This window comes from Cololabis saira, chromosome 11, assembly GCF_033807715.1.
Source record: "Cololabis saira isolate AMF1-May2022 chromosome 11, fColSai1.1, whole genome shotgun sequence".
Taxonomy (NCBI): domain Eukaryota; kingdom Metazoa; phylum Chordata; class Actinopteri; order Beloniformes; family Belonidae; genus Cololabis; species Cololabis saira.
This window is the reverse complement of record NC_084597.1, coordinates 16,951,523-16,973,038: the sequence shown is the minus strand read 5'-3', so window position 1 is coordinate 16,973,038 and position 21,516 is coordinate 16,951,523. Positions and strand designations below refer to the sequence as shown.

The following is a 21,516-nucleotide window of genomic DNA, read 5'->3' as shown; positions in this document are numbered from 1 at the left end:
AAGTCTGCCTGTTACTGTCTACATTGTATTAATTGTACAGTGTATTTTAATTTAATTGTTATGCAGGAAAGGGATATTTGTTTTATTTTATTCAAGAAGCATTTTTATTCTCTATATGCAGGCAGTTTATTTTTATTTCATTTGTTTTATACATTTTGATATTGTGCAGACCTCTGTTAATAACGGTACCTGTGTGACATTTGGCACAAGGCTTTGTATTAAAACTGACGAAGGGTTTGAGATATGACTTTTGGTCCATATCGCCCAGCCCTAAAGAGAAACCTTGCCTTAACCTCCTCCTAATGAGCCCCTCTGGTTGTGGAGGCAGATGTCAGATATCATTCAAGCCATTTTTAATCATACAAAACACAATACAGTAAACTCACGTTTCAGAATCGGGGGAAAAAGCTCAGCTTTAGGCCTATAAATATCAATTCCACTTAAGCAAAAAAAAATCTCCAACACCAAGTAGCTTAGTGAACACTGGATTCACTGGGCTAGCAACTGAGAAAGTGTAACTCAGAATCCAGTGTTTTCCTTGGTGTTTCACCATCATCATTCCAGTTAACTCCACTCTGGTAATGTAATCCCAAGTCTGTGGCCAACTTGAATCATTTTGATTTCTCAAGTCTGGTCTGGTTGTAGCAGACAAAAGCTAGACTACAGGCAATCATATTCAGGAAACATTTTTCCTTTGCTCTGATTGGAGGATCCCTGAAGTGATGTAGATTTGTGAACTGCACAAGGATTCTGTTGGCTGTGAAGTTTCCAGAGGTGTTGATTACCCAGATCCATGAGATATGACTTCACACAAATATTCACAGCTTGGCAACTGTACCACACAAGGGTGCATATCTCACTGAAGAGGTCAACTGATCTAAACACCGTTGAGTAAAATATTCTTTATAGTTTGGTATCTGGAGAAACCTCTGTGGCATCATTGTACCTACATTTGTATGTCTTTTGGCGCTTTTGCATTAGTACCGCCTTAACTCGGTTCTACCCGCCACGGCCCCGTTTTGCGCTTTTGCACTAGGGGCTGAGGCGGGTAGAGCCGCTCCAAGCCGATACTCTTTCTGTAACCATTCTGGTGAGGTTCTAATCAGGGCTGAGCAGGGACTATTTCTGACGTCACCACCCTCCGCGCCACTGATTGGTCGCGGGGCGGGGCCGTCAAACAGGATCAGGATTTGAATCAGGAAGCGGGAGTCAGCGCGAGAGCGACCCGCGGCTCGCAGCGATTTTATTATACAGCGCAAACGTCTGTTTGGTGATCCAACTCTGAGGTGCAGATGTTCATAAACCTGGGGGCTGACGAGAGAATTAAAAAAGGGATGTAGATGGGCTGTTTTTTTCTCAGCCGCTCGCGGCTCCAGCTGATTTCTCATCCGCGCCGACACAAACAAAGCGGTTGCGCAATCGAGTACGTCACAGCAGCTTCACCCCAACCCCCCCACTTCTCACCTGGCTGTGGAAAAACAAACAGGGACAAACGGGTAGAGCCGCGACGAGCCGCGACGAGCCGCGCGGGGCTAAGGCGGTACTAATGCAAAAGCGCCATAAGCGTTCCACCTCAAAACATCTTAGAAACTCACAAAAATAAAAATCTCGATACATTAAATGGTGAGATATTACTCAGCTGAGTTATTGGGTGTTTAGGTTGTCACTACACAAATCCAAAGAGATTCACTCATTCAAATACTCCTTGTAGTTGCTTGGATATACTCATTTTAGATTTTTAGATTATTCTTCAAGCAGGAATCTCACTCAAAAAGCGAGTTAGGAAGATATTTAAATTGATCTGTGTTCTAATGAGGCAACTTTCTTTCCATAGGTCATTCACTACGGGAGACGATATAGGGAACCATCCCAGGGAACACGTTACCCTTTACCGGGGGGAAGGGTCTGCCTGTCGAGGGAAGGGGGTTTAGACCCCTCTCCTACTCGGTGGACGGGGTGGGAGGGAAGTGATGGCATCTGCAGTTCTCAGTGCCCTCATACACAAAACTTAAGGGGAAAGAGACTGTCAGAGCATCCTTATCATGGGAGGAACATTCATGTAATCACATCACAAATAACGGAAATTTGTTTTTTTCCACCCCTCTTACATTTGTGCTCCCCAGATATCTTAAATTACAGATTTCTGGAAAGAAATGTTAGCTACAGTGGATGATGCAGACAATTGTTTTGGGGGACATACTGTATATGCATTTCCAAGAACACTAGTGGTAAAGTTCTTCTTTTTTAAGACATACTTTAGCTGAAGAGCAGTAGCTGATTGGGAGCTCTGGGAAATATGTCATAAAACGCTGCATATCACCAAAACAAATGATCACTTTGTCATTGTGATACCAAATTACTTGAGCGGCACTATGCTTCAACAGGACGGAGGCTGTTAATTATGTCACCAGAAAGCACAATTTAAGAACAGCTTTTCTGGGAATAGGTAGCATGCTATTTATGTGGAAAGCTGTCGAACATTAGTGATGTGTGTCGACAGTTGTCATTGCCATTTAAAAAAACAAAATAGAAGAAAGGTTCTTTAATTGTAATTGTAATTTGTATTAAGTGTTTTTGTTTCCTTTACAAGAGAATAACAGCAGTCGGCTGTAACGTAGCATGACGGGGTTTACACACTGAAGTTAAATCGTGTGTAAAGTCGTACCTTAGGAGTGACCGTCTGTTTGGTTTTGTGGTGTGAATGTGACACTGACAACATCAATGAGCATATCAAAGCTTTAGCTGCTTAGTTTTTTTTTTATTTTTTTTTTGTTTTGTTTTACATTTTCTGAGCCTCACGAAAGGAAATATGAAGGCGAGCATCCTGTGTGCCGGTTGCTATATCATGGACGTAAAATGAAACCTGACCTTTGCTGTCAGGACCACACAAACCATCAAATCAATGTTAAATATGTTTATTTCTCAATGTATTGAAGTTTTGTTGCTGGTTGTTTGGCTTTCTGTGCTAAAAGCATGATTTCTGAAGATGACTGTGTAATGTTCTGGGTGCTTGTCGCTGTGGGGTATTTGGATGCTTTCATCTCTTGCATGTTGGTGGCCCCTCACACCCCAACATATAGTGGGATGGGGACTGAGGGAGGGAGGGAGGGAAGCTTCAATTCATAGTTTTAAGAAGTACATAGTAAAACGTGTGTATTGCAACACTAGGACTTGTATAACTTCACATGAACCTTGCTGGAGTGCTTTCCCTGAACCCCCCCCATAGCTGGATGTAATTTTTAAATACTGTGAAATTACAAGAATGTTTATGTGTCTGCTTGTCTTATGTTTTTTTCCAAAAGTGTCAAACTGTTTAAAGTTACAGCCTGAATGTATTCCATGATGGGTTGGAAAGGTGGTAATTTATGTTTGTATTATTTTTAATATTATGATTAATATTATTTTATGCCCAGCCAGTCATTTCTTTCCCCTCTGCTGGCCAGAGTAATAACTGCAGTATTTTTTTTTTCTTTAAATGCACCTTACATGCACCTAAAAATGTACATGGAAAGTGCTTGAATAAATGACAGCCAAACCTCTCATACATGATTTATTAATTATTGCTGCTAAAACTGTATTTAACTACTGCAATATGCATCTTGATGCATTTGAGTCATTGGACAGTAGAAGTTGTTCAACGTGTCATCAAATGCATGACTGGTCTCTTCTTTTGGTCAATTTGCTGGATTAAAATACAGGATGTGATGCATCATGGAATACAAAGGCAAATACTTGTATGTGTACCAACCATTTTGTGTTTTAAAGTGATTTTTGTCTATCACATTCCAGCTGTTTGGCTTGCAAAAAAAAAAAAGATATTGTGTCTTGATGGGATGTTTTCAGAGACCTGCTGTGCTCTCATTGAAAGATTGCAGGTCAGTGAAAGCCTCAGATATTAATCACCATTATTACTGGGCTGTCTGTTTGACTTGACCGCTGCTATAAATTATAGTTGTTTCACCACTTGAATACGTGTTTTCTAAATGTTAACCTCAGGTTGTTTCTTTTTTTTTGTTTTGTTCCAGTGTTATTTGTTTTCACCATTTCCCCAATGTGTACGCCTTTATGCATTTCCTCAACTTACAAACTAGGGAAAAGCTTGCCCTTCATGTTAGAAACGGACAGCCGTGGGTGTTTTAAAATAGAGATTATGTGTGCAGTAACCTGGCCAACCGTAACTGTTCAGCTCCCGGTTCTGGTACCCCTCCCATTCACAGCCATCTCCACCAGAACAGAACGTACCGAACCAATTGTAACGGGGTGGGGGCGGGGTTTGTGCAGTGACTCGTACAGGAGTGTCCAAACGGTAACAGCCTAAATCCAAAAGTTTTTACTATAAAACCAACACCAGTCGTTCACTGTGACTTTTAGACATCTTTTGTTGACACTAGTCTGCTTGTTGCGCTGTCCACGCCATATTCTTCTGTTCTCTGATTGGTTGCATGCCTATCCAGGGGTGTGCACAGGCAGTTACCTCTGCGTCTGTTGTTACCGCCCCCTGAAAAGGTTGACCTACCAGGTTAATTCTTTGTTGTTTTTTAATAAAAAAAATATCCCAGATTTTTCCCATTTTTCACCCCGTTTTCCTACCCAAGTCAGTCCTGGGCATTGCTCCATCTACCAACCCCAGGAGGTCTGAGCTAAAGTCTCCTCCTTACTTGAGGAGTGAGCAGGCCGCTTCTTTTCACCAGACAGGGTGGGGCTTCTCTGGCCGGAGGTATCACATTATTCCAGCCAGATCCTCCCCGGCTGGCCAGAGGGGGCATGTATAGCCCAGGACTGCTGCATGTTTTTGTGAGGGTAGCTCACTTTAGCTACCCAGGGGAACACGGGGAGAACATGCAAACTCCACACAGAAAGGCTCTTTTGCCAACCCCACCCAGAGTGTGGGCGCTTAAGTCATGGGTAAGTAAACACGTTAATTCTTTGTATTGAAGAGTAAAAGAACCAGGGCGGTTGGCCAGGCTAGTGTGTAGCACTGTGAACTAAATTATCAATACAGCTGCAAGGCATCGGTGTGAGAACAATTCAGAAATCCCAACTTGCACATAGTTACCTGCTTTTTGTCAAAGTTGTTACCAGACTGCAGCATATACTGTTATCTGAAAAAAAGCCATGAAAGCAAATACTTTTTATTTTTTTGGTGGATTTCTTTTTTTTTTGGTGTTTTATGCTAGATACACAGTATTATCTATCGAAACAAACCAGAAACACTGAATTCAAGGCAAAGAAATAAGTTGGCAAGTTAATAACATGACATTATAAACCCAAGTTGGACTTTCTATGAAGCTTTACTGAAATTTTGTATTTTATGAAACACCCACCAATCGTAAGGAATGTCTTGTTAAAGAGCTCCTGTATTCTCTAATACAATTTAGCCTTTAAACTTGATTAGATTATCTGCCTTCATCTTTTTTGCTAATTAAAGTGAAAACATCATTTTGATAGACTTTTTTTTTAATAAGCTGCTGATTTAAAAAAGTTTTAAAAAAAAGTAATACTTTTGGGGCCACCAAATATTTTGGATCATGCAAAGACTCTATATTGTACTGTAGTAATTTTGTAATGTTTGTAAGATGATCTATAGTGAGTGTGGCTGGTAATCATTGCTTGAATCTGTACATTGTACCAATAAATTGTTTACAGTAATACAGACCTTTGTCTTGTTTACCCTCAGATGTTGTAAAAATGTTTTACCTTCTACAGCACTGCTATGTCAACATGTAGCGTAACGTTTGAATTTTCAACATTGAAATGGACTTAAAGCAACTGATTGGATTTTTTTCTTCTTTTTTTTTTTTCTTCAAGTTTAAGGTGGAGACAATGCTATCATTCCAGGATGGCCTTGACACAACCTCACTTGTATCAAAATGACATTGTGGAGGCATTCACACTACAGCTACTGTTATCTGGCACTCTTTCACTTACATTCATTAATTGGCAGAACGAGCACCTAGTCTTGCACATTTTGGCACACAAGGCCATTTAAAAGACTGAAAAGTGCATGACACACAATGAACATATCATCATCATGAAACAGGCCAAATGTTGAGACTTTGGGAATAAACAACAGGCAATGGTGGGGGAAGAAAAAAAAACTTAGTGTGGCGCACTGGGTGGTCTGTCTGTCTTGGGTTTTTTTGTTGCCGTTTTTGATCATCCAAGGCCTGGGAGTAGTTTCTCCCAAAATCTCAATATTTGTCTTTTGTCATGATGTCATGTACTTTGACACAGTTGCCTGGCCTGTTGGCTTAAACACTTCCCCAAAAACATTATATTCCCATTATCCAAGGATGTTCTTCTCAGTAAGGCCACCCATCCCAAGCCTCAGTTACTGTTGCTAACTCAGACAATCTATCAACATTGTTTACAGTTTTACAAAGATGACTGCCTGTGTGAAAAACCTTATCCCAAGATGTTTTGGCAAAATATTTGCCCACAAAAGGGCCACGATAAGGAGCATTCAAATGGGACTTAAGTATGCCGAGGAGAGATGGTATGTATTAAATGGTTGGTAATGAGGACAAATTAGACACAGGTCACAGTTCAAATGGGAACAGCCTCTTAACTGCCATTAAGTTAATAGAGGGGAACATCCAGAATCAACACTGCTCATGTACCACATTGTAAGATTGGGGAGTGGTAGTCTAGTGGCTACAGAGGTGGGCTTGGGTCTGGAGCAGAGCCGTCTGGGAGATTTGCGAGGCCCTGTGCGAAATGGCTGGGGGGGGCCCTTTTTGGGTTTTTCGGGTCGGATCGGGTGTCTATATGCGCAATTTTAACTCTCCAATTAGCAAAATACTGGATACCTTCCCCTGCCTCATCATCATCATCTCTTGCCTGGACCCGGGGCCCCACGGCTGCTTGAGACCCGGTCGGATCGGTGATTTTTGTAACAAATTTATCAAACGAGCCTTTCAGAGAGGCATTAAACTCTTCCATTTTCTTTAGTTTTTTTTCTTTTTTCATCCCCTGATGGAAATTTCCTGAATCTGTCTCGTTCTCTCGACATTGTGTGACAGTTTGTTCCACACTCCACCCGTATGGATCAGAGCACCTTGTGTCTGCGCTTGGTCTGATGCAGTTGTATTGAACAACAGACATGCACATCATTGCACATATATTTATTAATATGCACAGACTAGTACACATTTAAGTCTGTAATGGAACATGACTGTTGATATTTATGAAAAAACGAAAAAAAAAAAAAAAAAAAAAAAACGGCCCATAGCGCGGTCGCACGGTTCGCACACCCCTGGTCTGGAGGACCCAGGTTTGGCAACCTATATGAACCACCTTAGGCCCCTGGTGAAATGATGTGTTTGTTCTCTCAGATGTAAGTTGCTTTGGATAAAAGCGTCTGCTAAAAAACAGTAGTAATAGTAGTAGTAGTAGTAGTAAGATTCAATTAATTTACTTATTAGTTTGATTTGGAAAGGTGTAACTTAGCATCATATAACTCACAATAGTACATCTAAAATTATATTACTAAATATCTTCAGATCTATTAGCTATCTACAGTAGCAGTTAATCTGAAGTTGTGAAGATGTGGTACTGGTAGTCACCAAGAATCCTCTTAAATTCTCTATTGAAGCCAAACCAGAAGTAAGTATTAATGTTTGTGATTTTGTCACTTAGGAGGATTCTTTGGCATGCAGTTCTTGGCAGCTATGGAAGTCAGTCCTACACAAAGCATGGTACATAAATCAGCAGGGGGGACAGTACCACAAACAGGCAAGCCGGCTGTAAGTTGTTTGGTGGTACTCTGAGCACTGCTAACATGTTTGCAAGGTGTGAGTGGATTAAAACACTTACCTGTGTTCTGTGTCAAAACACTGTTCTGTGGCTGGTGAGAACTATTTATACTTCCTGGATCGTACCAAGTGTGGGAAGCAAGAGAGGGGTGTTTGGCTGGATAATTGTCTGCAATTTGTGTTGATGGAGCCACACAGATTGGATGTGGGCCAATATATAGTATAATTATTTTAAAGGGGATGTGATATATTATGTAAATACTCTTGGCCAAGTGATGGGCGTTGTGTGTGTGTGTGTGTGTAAACTGGATCCCTACGCTGGTATGTGGTCTTGTCCAATCAATGTGGGGAGGGTATAAGAGCTCAACCGGGGTGGTGAAGGGTTGTTGTCAGTGTTCTGTATTACTGTGTTTGTAATAAATGCTCATACAAGGGCTAACTTGATTTCTGCCTCAGCCTCCTCACTTCCCTATATTTAAGGCTGCCATTCACAGTTAGACACAGCCGTTTGATTGACAGTCTGCTCTGCCAATGGCTAGCTATGATCACTGTCATTATCATGGAATGTATCGGCTGGTAGCCACAGCTAACGTTGATTGACGATGGGAGTGTTCCCTTGGCTTCCTGGGTAGCTCTATAATCTAAGGTAAAGTTACCACACAACTAAAACCCAAAGTGGAATCGGTATTGCAACTACCCCCTGAACATAGTTTCAGCTTCTTTTTTACTTTGATGATGAGTTCAGGATATTCAGTGTTTTTCTGTGGAGCTGAAACCTACTGATGTCCGAGTTCAGATCCCTGTGGAACTGATACTCAACAGTCATTGATTCATCTGTGTTTTGGGGTGGGTCTCACAAACAGATCAATCATAATCCATTAAGGCATCTCTAAAGGTATATTACATTTTTTTTTACTTTTTTATTTATGCCCACAAATATAAATAATATAACAAAGCATATACACAGCTTTGCTTTCTGATACACGTCCAGGTGCCATCAAACCAGTGGCAGCTCCGAGCCATGCGTCAACATCCATGGTGACCATATATCAATAAATTAATCAATTTTCAGCTACAATCTAGCTGTAATCCTCTCCATGACATAAACCTCATTGACCCTTTGCTGCCACTGTTCTATCTTGGGGAGCTGTAACCATATTATTGTTAATGTTTTCTTTAGCAACCAAAAGTAATGTTCTCAATAAAGATGATTTATTTTGCCCCATTTGATATCCTGTAGGGATGCACAAAATAAATAACTTTGAATCAGTTTTAGTTTTAACATCAAAATATGTTCGATTTCCCTTTTAATATCCTTCCAGTACACCTGCAGTTTTGGGCAATTATAAAGATATATTAATTTTTAAATGAATTTTCTTTTTTTCTTAACATTTATTTCCTAGATTTGGACATAGTTGTATTTTGCGTGGCTTATATTTGTGTGTACCTTTGCACATTTTCAAAAGTAACATCTTCTGAGCCGCTTTAACGTATGGAGATGGAATTTACGGGGAGCACGTTAATGCCGCATTTCGGCCAAAGTCAATTCAAAACACTTGAATCAGAATCAGGTTTATTGGCCAAGTCAGGTCAAACAAGACAGGGAATTTGACTCCGGTTATTTTCGCTCACTGCACAGTAAATAGACAAAGGACAACTCTTATGAACATATATCCATTTTTAAAAAAGTGAAAGGTGCAGCAGTATGAGGTAGACATGGTTATTGAAAGGTGCATTGTTATAGTGTTTCCTCAGGGGGGTCCTCCACACTGGGAGGTGTGCCTGCTCCGCCCATGGGGGTGTCGTCATGGGGGTCCCTCAGGCCTGGGTAGCTGGGGTTGGGACTCCACCTTCTGTGTGGGGTCTGCCCTGGTCTGTCCGGGTTGGGGGGGTCTCTGTGGCGATGCTCCTAGTGGTCGTGGTCGGTGATGCCTCTCGGTGTGGACGGCCAGCCATAGATAGTGTTTTTCCTCACCTGGATCGTTAGTGCTAAGCCATGTCACCAGTCCACTTACTGTGTGTGTGTGTGTGTGTGTGTGTGTGTGTGTGTGTGTGTGTGTGTGTGTGCACACATGTGTATGCACATGTGTGTGAGTGAGTGTGTGTGTACGCGTGGGGGGTGGGGTCGTATGGGATGTTTTAAATTGTGTTTTTGATTGTTATTTTATCCTGCATGTAAAGCACCATGTGTTGCATTTATATTGTATGATTTGGTGCTATATAAATAAATAAAGTTTGAGTTTATAGCATATGATTGTGGTTATTATTATTATTATTACTATTATTATTGCACGGTCATTGATTACTCTGAGACTCTATAACTGATGAGAGTTAATCAGAGCAACAGCTTGGGGGAAGAAACTGTCTCTGAGTCTGGAGGTTTTGGAGGGGAGCAGTTCAAACAGACTGTGTCCTGTGTGTGAGGGGTCTGCAAAGATGTTACCTGGCCATTTCCTGGTCCTGGACAGTCATTGAAGTCCCTGTCACTACCTGATGTGAGTCGCTACCCAATTTGAGTCACACATGCGCAGTCGCGTCCAACAACAGGGAATGTTATGCTATATAAGGGTATTAATGCAAAAAATCATTATTTTTGTTGGAGTCTATTTTTATTTTTAAAATTATTTTTAGCAAAAAATATTTATATTATTTTTAGCAAGCATAGCTAAGCATGATAGCCAAATTACCTTTCAAGATATAATTACTCATATTTCATTTGTCAGCTTTTCCCAAACTGGGATGGAACTTTCCGGATTCCATGTGGGCATGGAGATGATGGAAAACATTAAAGTCGCTCATTTTAATCAATAATCGGGTAATGACAACACTACTTCTCACCTGGTCACATTTTCAAAAGTCGCACCCTAGTCTGCGCCGCTTTAACGTCTGGGAGCTGTAATTTCCGGGCAGCGCGTGAACGCCGCCCCGCGGCCAGCACTCGGCTGCTCCGGCGTGTTGATCGGCCGTCGGTAGCGCTGTTTCGTCCAAAGTCTGGTGTCGATACGGGGAGAAACCACAGCCCGGCGGAGGAGGAGTCTGTGGTGCGGGGAGGGAGAAGAAAGGGGAGAGGAGGAAAACGGGGAAAGGCTGGCACACACAACAGAGAAAGGGGGGGAGAGCTGTGGATGATTTAGGCTGTAAAAAAGTGCACTACAACCAGTTCTGGATTTTTGGCAAAGAAGATTGAAACAAGATGATAACGCCTTATTTCCTAGAGAATTTCTGGGTAGGTGTGAGTTTTTTTTTTTTTTTTTTTTCTTTTCCATTTCGATGTGTTTATTTACACCGGTGCTACTTCTCATAATGCTTTCGTTGCGCCTTCACGTCCTCTGGTTTTTCACCCGGTCCGCTTTCAGTGACAGCGGCCGGTGCTGCCAGACTGACCGGTCACCGACCTCGCGGCTGATCGATAATTTTCATTGGTGATCATTGGAGTAGTTCGGGCCTCTGTGAACCCATCTAACTTTAGAGCCGACACGGTCCCCGCCCCTCTGGCGCTGATTGGCTGCCTGTGGATTCCTTGGAATGTTTACGGTCACTTCCTCGATTGCTATTGGACGAGCCGCCTGTCAATCACGGGCATTCGGCGTACGCGTCATTTTCTTCCGTAACAAAGTTTCAGTGAGAGGCCAGATGTTTAGTGAGTTATAAGAGCATTAAAAGCAGCTTTTTTGTTGTCATTGATATTGTTTTAAACCGCCTACTCCTTTTAGACGTGGGTCACATTTACAGCGTGTGTGTGCTGCTAAAGGTCATCTCAGCGCTGGGGGTAATTTGACGTGGCTGTTTTCGTTTCTGATCCTGTCTGCACCTACTTATGTTTGCTTAAACACAGCTGGAGATATACATTTAAAAAGTATAGGAGATATTTTCGCAATTTACCAATGATTTACCCACATTTGATGTGTTAAAAATGCCAAGAACACTTTGGTTGTTTTGGTATGAAAACATAAAATTAATAGAAAACAATCTGATTACATACAGGGGAGATACTGTATAACTCCCTTATTTATTTTTATTCTGTTTCAGTGATCAGCTGTGTCATTTATCTTTGTAGTGTAGTGTGTGTATGTGTGTATGTATGTATGTGTAAAATACTAGGGGTGTAACAATATATCGTGCCACGAAATTTCGCGATACAAAAACGTCACAATACGTGTGGTGGAGGTGACAAAGTGTATCGCGATATTGGATTATTAAAATTAATCTTGTGTTGACTAGTACTGAATTACCAAAATAACCTTAACAAAAATAAATCTCCTCTTACACGTAAGGTGAGCATGAATCTATCTTTTTTATGATGTAAAATTGTATGTATTTATTTACTTTTATTTATTTAATTTTAGAAAAAAGAAGAAAAAAGTAAAATCATACATGAGAGAAACTATTCAGTTTGTGGCAAAATATTTTTATTGTATGAAACTGAAGATGCATAATGCAAACCTGACATTTACTTTTAGTTCAGTTTGTGGAAAATGGTTGGCCTGGCTTTCTCTTTAAAACTTAAACAGTTATAAAGAATTACAAACTGTAACAATAGGGCAAACACACAGCATTGTTTTGTATTTTGTGTCTTTCAAATAAAAGACCATTTTTTCCAGTTATATGTTCCTCATTCAAGGTTGTTAAAAAATACTGCTATAATATCGTATCGTTATCGTGACCTCAATATTGTGTATCGTACCGTATCGTGAGATTAGTGTATCGTTACACCCCTAATATATATGTATATTAGGGGTGGGCGATATGGACCAAAAGTCATATCTCGATATTTTCTAGCTGAATGGCGATACTCGATATACATCGATATTTTTTTCTGTGCCATAATTGGGGTTTCCCCCAAAGCATTATAGCATAGCATCTCTGTTAGCTTCATTTTTTTCTGAGGCAAACCCTTAAAAAAACAGTCAGTTTTAATACAAAGCCTCGTGCCAAATGTCACACAGGTTCCTTTATTAACAGAGGTCTGCACAATATCAAAATGTATAAAACAAATGAAATAAAAATAAACTGCCTGCATATATAGAATAAAAATGTTTCTTGAATAAAATAAAACAAATATCCCTTTCCTGCATAACAATTAAATTAAAATACACTGTGCAATTAATACAATGTAGACAGTAACAGGCAGACTTTTCCACTGAGGTTGACAGTTGTGCAAATAACAAAACATTTGTGCAAATCTCAAATAAAACATTCAAGTCAATTTGTCACAAAATAAGCTATATCAAAATCATATTTTTTTTTTTTTTTTTTAATGAATGAAGATATATTTTTAAATCGATATAAACGATATTGTCTCGTACCATATCGCGTTTGAAAATATATCGATATATATTAAAATTTCGATATATCGCCATATATATATATATATATATATATATATATATATATATATATACTCACTTGACCTTTTGTTACTCATACTGATGGCTGGAGAATATTTCCTGCTGAATATATTGTATTTTGAAAATTACATGAAATTCACTGTAAGCTATTAATTGAAAATATAGTGGTATGTGGTGTCTTAATGCAGTCTCCATCATTAACTGAATGGAAAAGTTGAGTGCTGAGACCCCCCCTGATTCTTCAATCTGCTCTTTGTGCCCTGCTCTGAGCCACAAGAGAATCCAGTGATGGCAGCGATCAGCTGTGTGTTTAACATGCAGGGCACTCACACATACTTTGCATTAGAGGATGCACCCCTTTGACCTGACTACAAATCTTCACCACATTCAGATGCAATCTTGCATACATTGGTGTGTGAGATTTGGGCATGAAAAAAAAAAATCTTTGGCTATGTAAAGCAGACAGACAGATGCAAATGTCACCATGTCTTTCATGTCACAATCTTTATTGGCTATTTTTCTTCGTTTGTTATCTTGGCTTGAGTCTAGGATGTAGAAAATATCTTCCTCAGCTGACAAAACAAGTCCTTCAAAAAAAATACCAGCCAGACATTGTGCAGCAATGTTATTTCTCTGTCAAAGTTGCAGCACTTGACTAGTTGCTGGCTGCAGCATTTCCGCTTGCTGGACACATTTACCGGCCTAGTCCCATTTCCCCTTTCTTCTGTGTGTAACACTAGTCGTGTGCGTGTGTGCATGTGTGTGTGGGTGTGTGTGTCTGCTTCGAGGCCTCGGTGTGGACTGGTGTGGTAGCAAGCACTTTGTAGCACATTAAAGCATGAGCTTACGTTTAATGTATAGTCTGCAAGCCTGCAGCATGTCATGGGAAAATAAGATGTCTGTGTGATAAGCAAACAATGTTGATACAGTCAACAGGATGGCCTTTTCTTCCCTGGTATCTGTAATTTTGTTTGTAGTCTGATAAGTAAACACAATTCACTGTGCAAGTTTCTGTCTCGGCACAAAAATTACAGTAAGGCTGAAGCCAAAAAAGTTGGAGAGTGATAGCACCATTAATAACTGTGATAATATAACTATTTTCTTTACATGCATTTCAAAACACTTGAATTCATCTTATTAGGCAAAATGAGAAACAACAATGCAGCAAAGAAAAAAGATAAAAATATAAACACACAGAGTCGCTAGAGTGGGCGAATGTGTAAGTTTAAAGTGCATGAAATAGATTTTTCATGTTAAAATCTTAGTTCTAATTTCAACTTGAAAAAAATATTTGATTCGTTTTAAGAAGTACCATTTTTGCTTTTGTCAGTTTCAAATATTCGCAGTCGAGAAAAACCACTCAAAGTCATTTTGAACTTTGATCCCGGTCCTCTCTACTGACTCCTGCATGTCAGTTTATGGCTCTAGGGGATTAGCCTCCAACTGTAATTTTAATGACTGATTCTAATTTTCCTAAAGATCTACCTGTCTAGGCCAATTTGAACTTATCTCAGTTTTCTTCTAACTGTGTTTAGCAGGCATACATTAATGTAATCAACAATAGAAGACTGTAGAGGCTAAATACGTTATTATTTAGCCTTTTAACCTTTGTTAGCTTCATAATGTTCAGCAAGTTGCTGCTGACTTGTAATCAGCAGCTGGTTAACAGTGTTAAATTAGGTTTGTTGTGTCAGATGTTTTGATTGCTCAATCCTTACAGGCTGTGTATAAACCACAGTTAAATGCTTCCCAATGACTTTGCCATCATGTGTACCTACTGATGTTGCCTCACTGCCACCCCATCAATACATATCAGACATATCACCAGCCATTCCATTAGTACATATTTAGTTATAAAGCCTGCTAGCTGTCAGAGGACATTATTGGGGAAAAAACTAAGAGAGCACAGAAAATAATACGTAAGGAAGAGAAAATGAGAGCTCAACCCAGCAAGATACTAAAGTTAGATAGTAAATCTCAGACAGTGTTGTTAAAGCAACTTGCTGTAACCTACATGCTTATAAAGAGAGCGTGAGAACTAAAAATGGCAAAAGTTCATTTTGTGTAAATAAATGAAATGATAGAGATTGAAAGGTCAGCAGGAGTTGATATGGTGGATGTCCAATAGGATGGTGTTTCATAGATGGGAGGCAGGGAGCCTGAAAACTGTAGCTCCCATGGTGGTCAAGCAAACAAGCTTCATGGTGAGGTAGATGGAAGAAGAATACCCGAGGTTATATAAGTGGGTGTAGATGTGCAGGAGTTTAGGGAAGTATTGAGGAGTGAGGTTATGGATTGCTTAATTTAGGAGCTGAGTCTTGAAGCCGATATGTTTGCCTGGGAGCCGTTGAAACAGCTTATTGATGGAAGGTGATGTGATTTATTGAGGGGTGGTTGGTGTCAATGCAAGCAGCAAAGTTTTGGCCCAGGTGAGGTTTATGAGTGAGATGGACCAAATAAAAGACTAATGCAGTAATCAGTGGAAGTGGTGACCAGAGTATGAACAATAATTGTAGTGCTTCTAGGGCCACGTTTACACGTAGCCGGGTATAAAACGCTGGTAACGTCATGCCAGTCAATCAGAATCCTGGAAAAAACATCAACAAATGACACGTGTAACTTCCAGTTAAGGCTGATTTATGGCATTGGACGCGCTCCGTCCACACTGAACGCGTTATCGGCCCCACATTCTAATAAGATTAACATAAGATTCTTATTATATCTTATTATCTTATCACAACCTTCCAGCTCCTTGGCGAACTCCTTACAGCCAGTTGCCACTTTATTGAGGTTCTTGTATTTAAATGACTGTTTCCTACAGCGCTTTCAACTTTTTTTTCAACTTTCAACCGGCTTTCAAAGCGAGCGACAGGAAGAAAATAGAAGCAGGGCGTGCGACAAAAGTCCAGCTCAAAACGGCGCGCCACGTCACTCGCAACCAGTGTAGACAGTGCAAATAAAAAATAAAGCAATGGAACTGTTTTTGACGCTGACGCTCGCGTCGCATGCAGTGTGGACATGGTGACGGAACAAGAGTCTGAGAGAATTTAAAACAGGTAAAATAAAAGAAAATATTGACGGTGGCCAAACGAATTGTAAACACAGGTCGCACTCATGACGCTGCTGGTGACGTTTCTGTCGCATAATGTGACGTAAATCTCCGTTTTCCTCCGTTTCCTCTGTTTAGACGCAAACGGAAAACAGAGTTTTTGAAAATCTCCACTTTGGCCGGAGTTTTCAGAAATGATCGTTTTTGGGGGCTTTGAGCTGCGTTTTCGTGTAAACAAACGGCCAAAACGCATGAAAACGCCTCCGTTTTTGCCCCGTGTAAACGGGGCCTAGGAGTAATGGAGTGTCAGAAGGGATTAATGTTGGGTAGATAGAAATATGCCGACCAAGTGAGATTATTGATAAGAGTGAAATGAGAGGGTGATTTCAAGAATGACATCCAGATTCCTAATTTGAGGGGAAGGAAAAACGGAAGCATTGTTAGTGATAATGGGAAAAATTTTCAAGTTATGTCAAGGTATATTTAGCACCAGTAAGGAGAACTTTGGTATTGTTAAGTCTGAGAAAGTTGCAGGAGACCCAGGCCTTAATTTCCTTTAAGACAACAGGAAGGGAGCTTGGTGGAAGGATGCAGACTGGGGTGGTACGGACTAAAAGATAAATAGGGGTTTCATCCACATGGCAACAGACCTGAATGTTAAATGTATGGAAAATATGGCAAAAAGGAAATATGTAATGAACAGGAGGGACCCCAGGTCAGAGCTCTGGGGAACACCAGCTGTGAATGGAGATGTCTTGAAATTAAAAGCTCTAATATGAATTAGGGGTGGGCGATATGGCAAAAATATCATATCCCAATTTTTTTTCAAATAAAATCACAATTTCGATTTTATCATAATCTTAAATTGAAAAAGGAATAACAGACAATTGGAAAAGTATTTACGGCTGGGCACCTCGTATTGCGGGTCACCTACTTTAAGCAGTAGTTTGAACCCCTCATTTCTTACCGTCTTGAACGGTACCATATTCTTTGTGCGACAAAAGTTAACAGCCTCTTATACCTCTTTCCATTGCTTGCTTGACTTGTCATATGGAGTGCCTTTGTCAAATGCCTGTGTTTATGTGGTCTGTTTGGTCTCACGCTAACTACTGTCTCCGCCTGCGGTGCCGCCGGGCCCCTCGCTGTTTGGCTCTCAGCATACTGCTTGGGGTGCCTCCTCTTTAGGGGATTAAACGGGTTCGTCGTGTTGCCAACCGAAGTGTGAACGGTTTCTGTGCAAACCTAGCAAATTACATTTGCTTGATTTCGATCACTTACGAAAATCCAAACCAATTCCATATAATTGAGGTAGAATTTTAGTTTTGCGTCCAACTCCATTCACTCTCCATGTGCTACTGCTACACACACAAACAAGGAAGTGGGTAGGAAAGTTCGTCACTGCCCGTAATTCACTATGATTGGTCGGTCCGGTTCACAACATCAATACTCTGGTGAGTCAGTGCATCAGCATAGAACTGCAATTTATAGAATATACCCTGGACGATCCCACGATCTCTGCAGTTTGAAAGATCGTCTTCAAGTTGAAATCGTTCATGATCTAATATCGTCATATAGCACCCCTAATATGAATGTACTTTGTCTTTAATGCACATATTGTTCTTCATTTTAAGACTATCTTGAAAGGAGATAAAGTTGTGAGGTAACGCCAAATAACTATTTCAGTCAGTAATAGCTCCCAAAGCTATCTAAATCTAGTCACTCTTAGTTTTAGTTATACAATAAAATAAATATTAACAAGTGGTTTCATTGTCATTTGTCCTTACTGGTTGTTCAGTTTTCATTCACATGGATCTCAGCAGAGTTTAATGATTTACAAATAGCAATAATGCCAATGCCTGTGTTGTATTATTGGGCTCTGTTTCAGTTACAAAAATGACTGACTAAAGCATAATATTAATCATAATTCTAAATCATATTCATCAAATAAGAGACAGAAGAAACAGAAACAGCTTAATTGGTAATTCAGCTCTGTTTAAAAGCAGCACATCTGACAACCAGGAAGAGAAAACCAGTCATGATAATATCATCCACATTATCTGCAGCACGTTAACCGCATATGTTGTTGCAGTGCTGTCAGTGAAACCAGAAGTGTTTTTCACTCTCATTTTTCAGTTTTCGGTTTTCTGGAGACTTTTGTTTTGCAAGCAACAACAAACCATTTAGCATGCCTTGCTCATAGCTGAGAATCTTTCTCTCTGAGGAAACAATGCCAGCTCCTGATTCTATCCAACGTTGTGTCAGGGTTGAACAGGTAGCAGAAGTCACCGGGGATTTCAGGAAGCTAAAGAGAAGGTGTTCCCTGTGAGAGAAAATAATTTCCTAACACTGTGTTGTATGGAGTTAGCAACTTTGCATACTTTTGCATTTGTTAGAATACTATATAAATTACAAAAGGTGATCTCTATTGTCAATAAACCGACAGGACAATGACAATATGTGAGAAATAAAAGCAGAAGAACACATACTAATAATTAAATATAAAGCAGAATAAAATAAAAACAAGTTAAAATAGAGAATAATAATTAAAAAAAACAGATCAGGACTCTGGAGGTCATAGAATTTGTGGAGAGATTGTGTCATGTTTAACTTTGTCTAAATTCCTCAGAGGTTTGCAGACATACTTCTTTCCACTGCTTTCACCTGAACATTCACCCAGAACGAAGAGGAAGGCATGTCTGCTTGGACACATTCCTAAACCTGCCTTTTTTGTTTACTTTTTCCTTTCAATTGCTAGTGAAAAATATATAATTATACGACAATTACATAAACTGTGTCCACTACAGAAAAACAGTGTAGGGCCAGTCTTTCCTAAAGCTTAAGAAAAGTGGGTATGCTTTTAAAATATTGCAGTTTTACATCCTGCATTTTTTATCTCTTACTATGTATACATTTTTTAGTACCGTACAATCACAACAGTCAAAATACTGTAGATTTAGTTTTTTCTGATTTTACCTCATTATACCACCACAGTGAATTTGAAATAAACGATCAAGATGTGATCAAAGTGTAGACTTTTGGCTTTAACTGTGTAAAGTGGCTGCTGATGAAATAGACTCACTGTTTATTGATGATGTGACTGATGACAGGTGAATTCCGAGGCGTACAGGTCTGGACTCTGCTCACGTTCAGCTAAATGCTGGAGAACTGATAGGATGGAGCGCCAGATGGATAATGACCCTAAATATAGTTAGGGCTGTTCGATTTTGCCCAAAAATAAAATCTCGATTTTTTTTCTCTCAAAATCCGATTTTCGATTACGATTACGATTATTTTGTGAATTGACAAAAGGCAAAGAAATGATTTCAAATATGCTGTTTTTTTATTGAACATTTGCCTCATTGGGCTTTAAGTGCAAACTTTGCTCTTATTAAACCAAAAATGAATGAATAAAGTGCAAAACTCTGTAAAATAAGTTGAAAAAAAGTTTTAAAAAATATGATAAAATATAAAGTTTTATCTCTGGAAAAAAAAATCAGCAAATCAGCACTTGCAAACATACAGTAAGTTATATTTCCAATTAAATAAAACAAGACATTTTCTAATTAAACTAAACTGGGTCTTTGCATGCTAAATAATAATGCAACCCATGAAGGAGGTAGAGGTGTGTAATGTCAGTCATTACATTTGCTATTCACATTTGCAAGTTTTTTGCAAGGAACACGAGCCGGTCTACCGCATCTGGCTTGAGGGATGCCCGGTGGCATGTTGCAACGCCCCCTCCTACACTAAAGAGCCTCTCCAATGGGGCACTTGTCGCAGGTATTGAGAGGTATTTCCATCAATCATTAATATGGTATCAATCATTAATATGTGTGCAGACAAGGTTAAAAAAAAATTTAATTTTTTTTTTTTTTTGAAAAATCGATTTTACGATTTTCACATTTTAACATCGTTCTAATTACATAATCGCGATTACGATTTAAAATCGATTAATCGAACAGCCCTAATATAGTGTAACAGCATCTACAAACTTTTTTGAAGGCAAAGAAGTTGAACGAATATTCTTCATGGTGAAAGTCAGTTGTTTGATCTCAGTTCAGTAAAGCATATTTTCAGTTACATAAGACTAAGTTGAAGGCAGAAAGACCCTCGGACAGCTCCTGGAAGCAGCTGCTTTGAAGGTCTTGCAAAGTATCTTCCGGGAGGAATCTCAAAATTTTGTGATATACTTCGAATTAGATTATGGTACATTTACAATTGTTCGCTGGAACAGTGTCTTAGTCATCTGGGTCATGGCAACGATTCAAGGTTTGAAACAAAGAAAGTGGGATTCCTTTTCTTTTGCTCTTGAAGACATTTCAGCTTCCACCCAGAACCCAAAAGATGTCCAAACACTTTTGAACCCCTGAAAATGGAGTTGCGTCGCTTAAAACTGCTGTAATTCTTGCATAGTTTCATGGCATAATGTTTTTAGAAGCCTCTTAAGTTGAACTTTTTGATATCATGTTGATAGTTTTCCCCCCTCAAATACATTTTTTGGTGGTGTATTAAGGCAATATCATTTAAAATTCTTTCTTCATCTAAGTACTTCTGGACATAACTGTGCTAAAAGTACTAAAACTCTATTATTGAAGAGTTGCAGTCAATCTTAAGTGAAAGCAATATATTGAAATTATAGAAATCATTAACTGACTCAGACCTAGTTCACTTTAGTCTTCTTTCCATATCATTGCTTACATTACTGCCTTTCAGGCACTCGACGCTTGACTCCCTCCATACAGGATATTGCATCTTGTATTGTACTCCAACAGAAAGAGAGTGAATTCCTGGCCTCCTCTGCCCAGCAGATGTTCGATGATAAACTGCACCACTGTGGTTTTTCCTTCAAGGTGGTATTTCAGATTGAGGATGTCAGTTTCTTTGTGTTGAACTGCACCCTAGATTTACCTTGATAATAGTGTTGTGTGCAAATACAACGCAGGGCTCATTATGCAGTTTGTTTTGCAGACAAGGCTCTAAAACATGCAGTTCTTGACTTTGCAGACTTTGTGTTCATGATAAGACTATATATGCCACGTAATGTACTCCTCACCAGGAGATTACAGTAGATAGAGTTTGTATGTGTGTATATATATTACTCTTTACTTCCTCATTTTCTTGGGTAATTTAAATACACGGGTCTTCAAATGATGGGAAACGGTAAATATATAACGGCTAGGCTAGTTACAAACTACAGTTTTTTCTCAGATGATCACTTGTCTGTTCAAATTACATGACTCAGGGTTTTTGCTATTAGGAGAATTAAAGTCTTTTCCCAGTTTACATCAAGTGATTGATCACTTGCTCAGTGTATCACATTACAATCTCTAAAACCACATTTTATCAAGAAGACAGGCAGGAAACT

At 39.5% G+C, this 21,516-nt stretch overlaps 2 protein-coding genes across 9 annotated transcripts in view; both read left to right on the top strand.

Moving 5' to 3' along the window:
* tnpo1 (transportin 1) overlaps positions 1-5,649 on the top strand; it is a 37,219-nt gene extending 31,570 nt beyond the window's left edge. For all 3 annotated transcript variants that reach the window (XM_061733833.1, XM_061733832.1, XM_061733834.1), the window contains one exon: positions 1,835-5,649. The gene's annotated coding sequence lies outside the window, so the exon portion shown is untranslated. The remainder of the gene's footprint in view (positions 1-1,834) is intronic.
* A 5,182-nt stretch (positions 5,650-10,831) lies between these two features.
* fcho2 (FCH and mu domain containing endocytic adaptor 2) overlaps positions 10,832-21,516 on the top strand; it is a 78,966-nt gene continuing 68,281 nt past the window's right edge. For all 6 annotated transcript variants that reach the window (XM_061733830.1, XM_061733828.1, XM_061733829.1 and 3 more), the window contains exon 1: positions 10,832-10,980. In XM_061733830.1, the coding sequence (XP_061589814.1) occupies positions 10,948-10,980 (33 nt within the window). In that variant the 5' untranslated portion in view covers positions 10,832-10,947. The remainder of the gene's footprint in view (positions 10,981-21,516) is intronic.